General features: G+C 47.1%; 1 protein-coding gene across 5 annotated transcripts in view; it reads right to left on the bottom strand.

Annotated features, from left to right (window-relative positions):
- The window catches only part of Unc5cl (unc-5 family C-terminal like), an 85,583-nt gene that overhangs the window by 42,138 nt on the left and 30,974 nt on the right, over positions 1–12,471 (bottom strand). The window contains exon 10 of one of the 5 annotated variants that reach the window (XM_017317717.2): positions 3,758–3,899. The exons of the other annotated variants lie outside the window; for them this stretch is intronic. Within the exon in view, the coding sequence (XP_017173206.1) occupies positions 3,773–3,899 (127 nt within the window). The 3' untranslated portion in view covers positions 3,758–3,772. Of the gene's footprint in view, positions 1–3,757; positions 3,900–12,471 lie in introns of those variants that run through there. 5 annotated transcript variants of the gene reach the window in all.

Here is a 12,471-nt window from a genome sequence, read left to right as displayed (position 1 = left end):
ATAACAGCATGAACAGTCGTTAAGATGAGCTTAGAGAAGACAGCCCTTTTGGGGAGCAGAAGGAAAAAGAAGGGTTTTTTTTCTCTGTCTATGAGACTGAATGTATATAAACTTAGCATAATGAGAAACATTTTTAAGTTTACATCTAAAAGATAATTAAAGGAAACTCAAACCTTTGACCTTGTGAATATGATAGCTGAGCATATAGTTTAACATGAGCAAACACCTTAAGTCTATAATTTTAAAAGGCAACCAAAGGAAACTTAAAATTTGAACTTATGACTAGAAAAGTTGAATTGTATAGTGGAATATTTTATTAGGGTTAGGATAACTTATAAGAACTCTCTTGATTAATGTTATGGCAATGGCATAATAAGGGGAGGAAATATGAAGCATTTAGTCACTGGGGCCTGAGTTTGGATAAGGGAGTAACAGAAGGCCACATCTGTAAAACCTTACATCTGAACCTGTGGATCCTTTATTATGAAGCTTGTGAGTAAGGCAAACCTGTCTTTTTTATAAGAGATCTGGCAGTCTTAACTAGTCAACAAATTGACTAATGAGCTAATAAGGAGGTGAATTACCTTGGGGTATGGAGCTAGGTCTGTTTTCCAGCTGCCAAGCTATAGTTAGCTTAGCTATCAATGTAGTCAGAAATCTGGGAAGAGTAAATTATAGTCTAGATGTTGTATATTGATCAAAATGACAGGGGTTTGTCTATAGCCCACTACCTAAACAGTTCCCAGGTCCCTGTGGTCTCTATCTTAACTTGAGCAGTCACTCTGGCTATCAGGCCCAGAAGATGAGAAGCGTTTTCCTGCAGGAGTGGGAACATGGGAGAAATGATTTACCTTGTCATAGGCAATATGAGACATTTAACTCTCTGGGTATCCTCTGACCACAGTGTAGGCCAAACCCTGGCAGCAGGCAGGGCAATGAATGGAGCAGTGTTTCTCAGTGGTTATCATACCACAATCTAGGTCGAATCTTGTCACTGTGCTCATATCTTCACAGAGACCTTAGGGGTAAACTGTTGAGCTTTGGGAGTCTCTGTCTATCATAATAAGCTTAAACATTTAACATTAGATTTAGCAGATTTCTGACAAGATTAAGAGCCAGTATATATTAGGCATATCTGAGTTAGACAACCTGTGCTTGTTCAACTATTTGTTCTGGATGTATCTAGCAAATAAAGAGGGCACATTGTAACTTAAGAGCAGTAGCAAAATAAATAAATAAATAAATAAATAAAAATAAAAAAATAAAAAACAAACAAACAAAAAAAAACCCAAGACTAAACATATCTTTAAGTCTTTAAGCTTTTTACTGTTGCAAATCTTAAATGGAAAGTATCTTTGGAGACCTTAAGCAGGCTGGACTCCTAAAGGCAGCAAAGTGAGAACTGCCCATAACAAAAATGGCAGATGGTCTTGGGACTTCCCTTAGTTAAGATGGTGCTGAAGTGGCAGCTCTGCCCCAGGAAAGTCATGAGTTTGTTATATCTTAGAACAGAATGGCAGAAGTGGCTAAGTATCTTAGAATGGAATGGCAGAAGCATAATAGAGACAAACATAAAGATGAATCTAAGTGGTGTAGTGTGAGGGGCACAGCATGGCTTGGCAACTGGTGGTAGCGGTGGTGGTGGCCATGGAAGTGTGGAAGCATAGGCAGAGGCTTGGCAGAGCAGAGTACCAGGCATGGCACGAAAGAGCGAGGGGTAAGGCAGAAAGCGCACAGTGGCAGCAGAATCAAGGGGGTGAGGAACCGGGAGTGGCAAGAGAATAAGGGGGAGGGAAAAGTCTATGGATTTTAGGCAAAAGAGTTGTAAAAATTTTCCTTTGCAAAAGCCAGTAAGTAGACATTTAGAATTATTGGTTTGTAGATAATGGGGCCAAATTTAGCCTGTGAATTAGACAGGGAGGCATGGAGGTAAAGACATTTGTTCTGGGTGAGAGTAGGAGCTAGAGACTTGCCTGTTCTGGCATCCCAAGGAAAAATTCAATAACTAGAAACAGCAGCAGCTGGACCAGATTATCATGTTATCCATCGTGTGATTAAAATGTGGCTGAGTTCACAGTTTTTGGTTTTGCAGCAGTGAGAAAAAGGAACCAACTCAGAAAAGAGGGAAAGTTCTCACCCAAGGGGAAAATGTCCTTCAGTGGGAAGGCCAGTCGTGAAGACGGTGAATGACTCTGTCCTCATGGATTCTAGGGTGGCTGCAAGCTCAATGGCCCTCCCCTGGGACCAGGGGACATTGACACTGACTAGTGGGGGGAGGGAGCTTACCAATTCGCCAGTGTTTGGTGTTTGGATGGATGAGTCTAGAGAGTGATCCGATGGCTGGAAAGTCCATGAGGCAGCGGGAGATGTGAATCTTCAAGTTTCTACTCCAAGTCTCACAGCACCAATGATGTGTTTTATTAAAAAGGAGGCAAAGACATGTTTGGTAGAGCGTGGTATGGTGTGATGGGAGGGGGTACCTCTGTGGGCCCATGCTGAGGCATCCCCCCGCCAAGGTACCACCCATATGACAGGTTTAGTATAGAATAGTTTATCTGGGGCATGGGAGAGAAGTTGAGAATAGAGAAGAGAAAAAGATAGGCAGAGAGGTGGGGAGGGGAATTGAGAAGGGAGGAGAGAGAGAGAGAGAGAGAGAGAGAGAGAGAAGAGAAGAGAAGAGAAGAGAAGAGAAGAGAAGAGAAGAGAAGAGAAGAGAAGAGAAGAGACTGGCCAGGAACACATGTTGAGGGGGGGGGGAGGATAGAAAGAGGTCAGGGAGAGAAGAGAGTCAGAATAAGAGAGTTAGGAGGGAGCAAACAGTCCCTTTTATAAGTAAGCCAGGCCTACCTGGCTATTGCCAGATAACTGCTGGTTAGAGTCCAGAAGGAATACTAACACCACCCACTAATAAAACCAACAAATAGCAATGCCTCAAAGCCAGATGTGGTGGTACATGCTATACCTCTCAACCTTAGGGTCAGGAGGACAGGGAAGGAAAAGAGGAAGGAAGGAAGAAAGGACAAAGAGAGACAGGGGAGGAAGAGAGGGAGGAAAGGAAGGAGGGAGGAAGAAGAAAGAAGAAAGTAGAGGGAAGGAGGCACAGAGGAAGGGAGGGATGGAAAGAGGGGGGAAGCAGTAGTACTCCAAACACTCACAACAGGATCTTGGCTATGTGTGTGTGTGTGTGTGTGTGTGTGTGTGTATCATTCTCTGTGACAGGAATTAGGGTTCCTCAGAGATGTACCCTATTAATCCATCCACAGAGCAGAGAAAGTACAAGCCTGGAACATCAAGTTTCCGGGAAAACCCAAACAGTGCTCAAATACTAGTGGTGAGCTGGCAGGGGACCCAAGGCCAACCTGAGAGGCCAGTCCCAGACTGTGAGCACTAATGCTTGTCATGAGCTAAGACCCTGAATTGTACAGCCTCCTGGAGCGCTCGAGGACTCGCAGAAGGTGGGCGGTCCTCTTTACAGGAGAACAGATGCTCCAGGGGCGGGGGTGGGGCGGCGGGAGGGCAAGAAATGTTAGAATTGAAAATTAGCTTTTTACAGGCATTTCCCCCATGAGGGTCAGCAGTGTACCTGTTACCACCTGGTGCACGAGGGCTCAGGCACTCGCCCAATCTAAAGCTCCCCCCCTCCCCCTCCCCCTCCCTCTCCCCCTCCCTCTCCCCCTCAGGATCCTTATTAACAAGAGAGGGGTAAATGTCTGATGGATAGCTATGGCGGACACGGATTAACCAGATGCTCACACAGCCTCTAATAGCAGAATCACCTGACACAATAAAGTACCCCGGCACTGGAAGGGAGGGTGTGGCCTGCCCGAGAGTTGTTCTCACCAAAGCACTTCATCTCCAGCACAATCAGGAAATGGGTGTGGAGGTCTAGGTTGGATGGCCTGCAAGAGACCAGTGACACAGAGGGCTTTCCAAAGAACGGTCAGTGTCCACAAAGTCCAGATCATGTGTCTTTAGCAACTCAGACATGAAAATCTCTCCTCCTCTCCTCTCCTCTCCTCCTCTCTTCCTCTCTTCCTCTCTTCCTCTCTTCCTCTCTTCCTCTCTTCCTCTCTTCCTCTCCTCCTCTCCTCTCCTCTCCTCTCCTCTCCAATCCTCTCCTCTCCTCCTCTCCTCCTCTCCTCTCTCTCTCTCTCTCTCTCTCTCTCTCTCTCTCTCTCTCTCTCTCTCCTCTCTTTCTTTTTCTCTCTGCCTTTCTCTGTCTCTACCCCTCAACTCCCCTTCCCATGCCCTACATAAACTCTATCCCATACTATATCCATCATCCGGCTGGTACCTCAGGGGGAAGGGAAGCCTCAGCCTGGGCCCACAGAGGCACCCCTTCCACCTCACTGTACCGAGATCCTACCAAACCATATCCCGCCCTCTTTTCATTCTTTATAGAACACAACAGAACGGGTCTCTTGTGTCGAAGCAGTCGAACTCGGCGGCGGGGGGGGGGGGGGGGGGGGGTCAGGAAGCTCCCTCTCTGCTCTCTTATGGACTGTGCTCGGTTGTCATGATCCAGAGTGTGCAATCAGACACCGAGGCTCAGACCCCAGCAGTACCCATTGTTGATGTTACAGCTTTGGGGAACCCCTTCAGCCTCCCTATGTCCGTGAGGCGGGTGAGGTAGCTGTCTCAAGAGCTACCTTCCGGCTTCCATGAGGTGCTGATCCTCATAGAGTGCTTAACCTGATTCCCAGCACTGGAGAAGTCTCTGTAAATGTTTAATACCATCATGCATATTTCAGGGACTCCCGCAGCCTGCCTCCTCCACCAGCTTGTCTCGGAGTCTGCCCAGGTTCCTGGGGTTCATCGGTGCTCTGGGTGTGAGTCGGGGTAGACCAACAGACTCAGATCGTTTGTCTGAAGAGAACACCTACCCTACTTCTAGACAAACATCTGGAGAATTTCCTCAGAGAGAAAAGACTAGAGAACATAAAACCCTGGCAGCCTAACTCCTCCTCTGGATGAGAGAACTATGCCCCAAGGATAAATCTCACCCTTCCTGAACTCTACAACTGTTCTGAGTTTTAATCCTACAGGCAAACTTGGCAGGTAGGTAAAGAGCACAAACTCCACAGAGTGCAAAATACAAGTAACTTTCAAAACCTTACACCTTCCTCAAACTTGGCTTCTAGGCTTTTCATACAACTATGCTTACATGCATGCAAAATGATGTCCACAGAATTTATTCATTACGGTGAAGAGCAGAACACAACCTAAATTTCCACTCACTTGTTCGATAAGTGATGGTCTGTCCTATAGTACAATATTACGCAACACTAAAAGCACGAGACCTTCTAGGCTGGGCTGGCAAATGGCTCGGATGATTACCGATAAGCTGACAACCTGAGTTTGATCCTCAGGGCCTGGCTTAATCAATGTTCTACTGCGTGAAAGAGTAATAATGACCAAGAAAAGAAACCCTTATAAGGGAAAGCTTAACTGGGGCTGGCTTACAGTTTCCGAGGTTTAGTCTATGATCAGCATGGCAGGAAACATGTATCAGGCAGGCCGAGGTAGTGTAGGGATAAAAAAGAGCTGAGAGTTCTGCAGCTGGGGCGGGAAGAGAGGGACACTGGGCCTGCCTGGCTTGGGCTTCTGAAACCTCAACGCCTACCCCCAGTGGCTCACCTACTCCAACAAGGCCATAGTTACTAATCCCTTCAAATGGTGCCACTCCCTAGTGACCAAGCCTTCAAATCTATGAGCCTATGGGAACCCTTCTTATTCAGACCACCCAGGACCCAGGCAACAGAAAGAGAACCGGCTCCCACAAATTGTTCTCTGGCATCCACACACGTGTTCTGACACATGAGCCGAGCGCTCACTGTCACACTGACACACACACAAAATAAATGTTTTTTAAAATCTGGGCTCGGTGGCAGGGCACCCACTCAGCACACACAAGAGCCTAGGGTCAATTCCCAGCACTGTAGCAGAGAGGAAATCTGTGAGCATCATGGAAAGTTCTAGTTTGTTCTCTACTGCTGTGATAAATACCCTGACCAAAGCAACTTGAAAGAGGAAAGGGCTTATTTGGCTCAGAGCTTTGTTGTTGGGGAAGAGTACGTAAGGCAGAGACCTGGAGGTGGGAGCTGAAGCTGAGGCCATGGGAGCACTGCCTGCTGGCTGGCTTGCCTGCCTGCTCACCTACCTTCTTACAAAGCCCAGGCTCACCTGACTGAGGATGGCCTCGCTCCAGGGCTTGGGCCTCCTTTGTCAGTTCACAAGAGGACTCCATCAGACATCTGCTGAGCCCAATGCTTCAACTGCGGCTCCCTCTTCCCGGGTGTGTCAAGTTGACAAAAGTACACCAGCACACGAATCCACTACTAAGTGAGACCCTGCACTATACAAGATGAAGAAGGGGAAACCGAGGAATAGCCGGGTGGATTACTCCCGCATCTCTTTAATATGCGTAAAGTAACTTGGAAAGAAAGCTCCAGAAAACCTAGTGTCTCTTAGGAAGAGGACCAACAAGTCAAAAGACAAGATTATCCCTGACACCCCTCTTATGCACCCTAAATCTTTAATGATGGGCGTTATGTGAACTTAAGAGCACTAGCACTGGAGTTAGGCCCGGTTCAAAGCCTGAGTGGCCTGGTCTCCTCACCACCCACCGACCAGCCATTTAATCTCCCTAAGCCCCTGCTTCTTCCTGTGAATGACAATGGAGCCTTGGAGAGACATCTGAAAAACACAAGGAGCCAGGTCGCCACCAAAAGGTTTACCTTTGCATGAATGCAAGCTGAGTCTGAATTTGTCTCTTCCTCTATTTCAGGGATGACTGGAGTCAAGGATGGGGTCTGGCGGTGGGCAGAAAACAAAAACTGTGGGAAGCCACATGTGCCTTTGCAGAGTGGCACTGACTACTGCTGGCCACCACGCATAAGTTTGGACAAACAACCAATGTGTACATATGCAGTAAAGTTTTTTGCAAAGACACTGGCCTGGCCCGGGCATGATAATGAGGCTTTGGGAATATAACCAATCAGATGTGAGACATGCAAATGAGGTATGATAATGAGGCTCTGTGAGGTACAGAGAGAGTAGCCAATCAGATGAGGAACATGCAAATGAGGCTTAGTGCATAACCAATCCGGGTGTGAGACACGCCTCTCCTAGGCCTATATAAGCAGCACCAGTTCTGGGCTCGGGGGTCTCTTCGCCTCTGCAATCAAGCTCTCCCAATAAACGTGTGCAGAAGGATCCTGTTGCAGCATTGTTACTGCTGGCCAGTCTGGCACGCGCAAGAAAAAACAAACAAACAAACAAACAAACAAACAAAAAGACCAACTAAGGATTAATTGTCCTACGTGCATGGAGGACATGGTCCCTTAGTGTTTCTATGCTGTGGAGTCCATACTACTCATTGTCCAAGTTCCCATCCTGAGACATGGGATCCTTAGCAAGGATCCTGTGACCTGAGCAAGGCAGAGCTCACGGTGCCCTTTGACATATGGGGACCATCCCAGGAAGCTGTCCGTGGGCATAAAGGTGCCTATCCACCAACGGTGAGTCTGCAGAGAAGTGAAAAGCTACAGGTCGGCAAAGGAAACATCGAACCCTGAATCTTCACCTCATCAGCTGCTCCGTGGCCACACCTTCCTGGGCCTGAGATCACCAGAGCGACTCTGCTGGATGCTAGGTGAATCAGAGCCTCAGGCTCAGTGGCCAGGAGGTGGGAGGAACTCTTCCAAGGGAGTCAGAGCCGCAGGAACACAAGGCCATGCGCCCACAAGCAGAAAGCAGAGGGGGACAGGTGTTGCTACCCAGCTTGTACCCTCCCCTCCGTCTTATTCAATCTGCTACCCAGACCACTGGTGGGCCTTCCCTCTTCCCTTAAACCTCTCTGGAAACACCCTCATCAGACACACCCAGAGGCCTGTTTCCATGGTGATGCTAAATACAGCCAAGTTGACTGGTTTTGGACTCTAGACAAGGGACTGTGGTGCATATTGTACATATCAAAGCAGACCTGGTCTCTAGGTTCTGCCAATGTCCCTCAGTTCCTACTTGGCTTACCCTGCCCCCAACCTTGAAATTGGGCTGTCCTTCTCCCAGAGGATCCTCCCTATATAATCCAAGCATTCTCCTCCTCCTCCTCCTCCTCCTCCTCCTCCTCCTCCTCCCCCTCCTCCTCCTCCTCTTCTTCCTCCTCCTCCCCCTCCTCCTCCTCCTCTTCTTCCTCCTCCTCCCCCTCCTCCTCCCCCTCCTCTTCTTCCTCCTCCTCCCCCTCTTCCTTCTCCTCCTCCTCCCCCTCCTCTTCTTCCTGTTCCTCTTCCTCTCCTTCTCCCTCTCCCCATCCCCCTCCTCTCTCTTTCTCTCCCTCTCACTCTCCCTTTCCTCCCTCTTGCTTCTCTCTCTGCAGCATTTTAAGAGCAGTTTACCAATAAACCTGCCTTTAATATAATCTAACCTGGCTTGAACTGGCTCGTTTCACCGGTGGAGAAATAACCTATCACTGACATGGGAGATGATCACACTTAACAAGTTCCCCTCATAGGAAAATGGTGGCTTGCACAGAGTATTTCTGTTCACTGGGCCCGAATTGTAGGCTCAGCGACTTATCCTCCATTGGCAATTTCACCGGCTGTGATTTCAAAATCAGGAGGCAAGGGTCCAAGAGGGAAAAGGATACAAGACAGGATGCAGGGCGAAGGAGAGATTTGGCAAAGATCCCTGAGATGAAGGAGAAAAGGATGAGGCACCTGTCACATGGTTGAGACAGATGTGTGTCCCAGAGGCAGGGACTTGGGATGTTAGCCAGGCTGACATCTCTGGGGGGTTAGGTAGGGTGGGGTGGAGTGGGGGTGAGCCAGCAGGCATGCTCCATGCACCATCTACAGGCTCAGTTATGCCCTCCATCCCTTCTTTCTTATGAGCCTTAATTGTTTCAAAGTCAACAACTCTTCCTCATAAAGTTAAAGGACCTGGACCCCAGGAGTCTGGTGAGAGTGGGTATGCTTGCTCTGTGGACGGTGAGCTCCTCCATCCTCCTGGAAGCACAGGGTGGGGAACTACCTTATCACCCCCATGATTTTTATGTGTGTGCTGGGGGAGGGGGGTATGCATGCTGGTACCCACAGACACCAGAAGGAGTCATCGGATCCCTTGGATCACAATGAGTTCTGGTCCTCTGATAGGTCAGTAAACACTCTTCAACCACTGAGCCATCTCTCCATCCCCACCACTTCCAATCTGCTTCCAGGAAAGACTCAGAAAGAGAAAGTCACCCAGGTCCACATTACGATGACTCCCCGTGAAGAAGCCAACCTGGTCGCCATATGTTTTCCCAGTCCAGGATAGACTTGGCCTGTCCTTAGTTACTGTTAGGAAGCAAACTAGTTTCTGTAGTATACAAATCTAAACATGTGGAAAATACCATAGAATTATGCATAAAGATACACACTAAGAAAATGAGTATAAATCTCTCTCTCTCTGCCTGGGGTAATTGGTTCCCAGACTCCTGCAGACTCAGTTACATAAATGTTCTCAACATCTGTATAAAATTGTGTGGTGGTTACATATATGCAGATTCCCCTGTATATTTGAAACCATCTATAGATGACTTATAATGCCTAATGTTGTGGAAACGCTATGTTAATTCTTCTTACGTGTGTTGTTTAGGGAATAATGATGGGGAAGTTGTTACCATACCAATTATTTGAACACCTTCTCCATCACTTGCTCCCTTTCTAAAACTAGCACGGGGGGTCTAGAGAGACGGTTGAATAGTTAAGAACCCATATTGCCCTTTGCAGAGGACATGAGCTGAATTCCCAACACCCAAGTCAGTAGTCACACCTGCCTGTGATTCCAGCTTCAGGGAATCTGTCACCCTCTTCTGGCCTCCACAGACACTGCAGTGATGTGTGCACAACCCCACACAGACACGCATACGTACACATAATTTTTAAGATAATAACATAAATCTTTGAACTAGCTTGAGCTAATAATGCAAAGTATAACCGTGAGCTTTACTGTGATAGATGTTCATGTATACAGATCATGTACTTCATTTCTGTTCACCCGTTACCCCTCACTCCTTTCCTCCTTCCTCCCTCCACATCTCCATCTTCTACTTTAACGTCATCTCTTTTTTCAAATATTTTCTTTTTTTAAGGTCTTTTGTTTGGTCATTTGGTTGGTTGGTTGGTTGGTTTTTGCTTTTAATTATGTGTCTTTGTATAGGTTTGTGCATTTCAGTGTAGTATCCATGGAGGTCCACTCCCCTAGAGCTAGAGTCACAAGGCAGTCATGAACTTCCCAGTACAGATGCTGGGAACTGAACCCAAGTCCTCTGCAAGAACAGAAAGGGCTCCTAACAGTTGAGCCATCCATCTCTCCAGCCCTCAATAATTTCAGTTCATGGCCATCTGCCTCCTCAGGCATAGAACCTGAGAGACAAAGAGAAAGCTGCTCTTGAGAGGCTGGGGATCCGAGGACATGAGTCTTGTTAACTCTATTGTGCCCATGCTCCCCTTATGGTCTTGATAATGTACTAGTTAGTCAGAAGCCACCCTCGAGGTGAATGGCAAGTCCAGAGGAACCCTCTGTTCTGTTTTGGCAACTTCTTGAAGTCTGTAATTTTTTTTCAAAATAAGAAGCTGGAAAAAAACCGATGTGTATAAAAACAGCCTATTGAAATTACAGGGCTGGAGAGAGCGAGTGGAAGCCCCCTATAGTTCCTGGTGAGGCAATACAATAGTGGTTACTTCTACACAAGGCATTAGCCAAGGGCCATGCTCACAAAGGTTCATTACCATTATGGCTTTTAAACTTGAGAATAGTGTGAAAGCAAGCTGCGCTGTGTAGAAACCCCTGTTTCAAATGTTGGTCTTTCCCAGGCTGGCACTAAGCAATTTCACCTCTGTCTCCTTGCTAGGCAGTAGCAGCTTCAGGTCAGCCAGGTGACTGTAGAGAAAACAATCTACACCGACCACACTGCTCACATTTGAGGAACACTGGTTTTCGTCCTCACGCCTCATCACGTTTACAAACCAGCTGTGTGTGTCCAATGTCAGGTCAGAAAGCGAGGAATAGCCATTCATGAAAGACAAGACTTACCTAGTTGACACTCTCGACTCTCTTAAAGAAGTGAGTTGGTGATGGTTCAATCTACTGTCTTCATGAAGAAAAATATTACACCAACTGATGATATAAAGAAAAAGAAAAGCAAACAAACAAACAAAAACCCACAGGGGAAAGAATTGAAGGACTTGAAGAAGACAGGGACTCCACAGGAAAACAGAATCAACCAACCTAGACCCCTGGGGCTCTCCCTGAGACTCCCAACCAAAGAGTAAGCATAGGCTGGACCCCCACACACATATGTAGCAGATGTGCAGCTTGGTTTTCATGCAGGTCTCCCAACAACTGGAGCAGGGCTGTTCCTGACTCTGTTGTCCGCCTGTGGATCCTGTTCCCCTAACTGGGCTGCCTCGTCTAACTTCAGTGGCAGGGGATGTGCCTAGTCCTGCAGTGACTTGATGCTTCCAGGGTGGGTTTGGGGGGAGCTCCCTCTTCTCAGAGAAAAAGGGAGGGGGCTGGGGACAAGGGTTGTATGAGGGGGCCATTGGGGGGGAGTAGGGTGCGGTGATCAGTATGTAAAGCGAATAAATAATTAGTGAAAAATAAATAAATAAATAAATAAATACCACCAAAAGAAGGCAGCTTATGAAAACACCTTTTTAAATGCCATATTTACATCATCAAGTGCATTTTCCTTATGGAAAGCTAAGAAAGAACATACATTTGCTTAGTAGTAATATCATTTTAAACAAAAAAAAAAAAAGGAAAAGAAAAAGAAAAAGAAAAAAACAGGGTGGTGGTGGTGCATGCCTTTAATCTCTGCTTTCCAAAGGCAGAGGCAGAGAGGAGAGGCAGAGAGATAGAGAGGCAGAGAGGCAGAGAGGCAGAGAGGCAGAGAGGCAGAGAGGCAGAGAGGCAGAGAGGCAGAGAGGCAGAGAGGCAGAGAGGCAGAGAGGCAGAGAGGCAGAGAGGCAGAGAGGCAGAGAGGCAGAGAGGCAGAGAGGCAGAGAGGCAGGAGGATCTTTGAGTTCCAGGCCAGTCTGGCCTACAAAGTGAGGTTTAGGATAGCCAGAAGTACAGAGAAACCCTGTCTCAAAAAAAAAAAAAAAATATATATATATATATATATGGCACAACAACAACAACAAAGAGACACTTCAACTCAGGCTAAGGATGTTTCGTGTTGCTAAAAAAGCATTTGAGCCCTCCTGTGTCCACACGCACAGATGTTTGGAGAGAGTCACAGGGGCTCTAGTGTCTCAATGTCATCGTCATTTTCAGAACACAGGGGCTGAAGGTGCTGAAGCCTTAAGTAAGAGCTGACTGGCAAAACTGTGGGAGAGGTTTTAGCCAAAACAAATATTAAATATTGATGGAATGAGTTTCTTCTGGAAGAACCTGCCTGGGCATGCATGCAGGAGTTCATGTCAA

The sequence above is a fragment of the Mus musculus genome, chromosome 17 (assembly GCF_000001635.26).
Source record: "Mus musculus strain C57BL/6J chromosome 17, GRCm38.p6 C57BL/6J".
Classification (NCBI taxonomy): Eukaryota; Metazoa; Chordata; class Mammalia; order Rodentia; family Muridae; genus Mus; species Mus musculus.
This window is presented reverse-complemented; position numbering and strand designations above follow the sequence as displayed.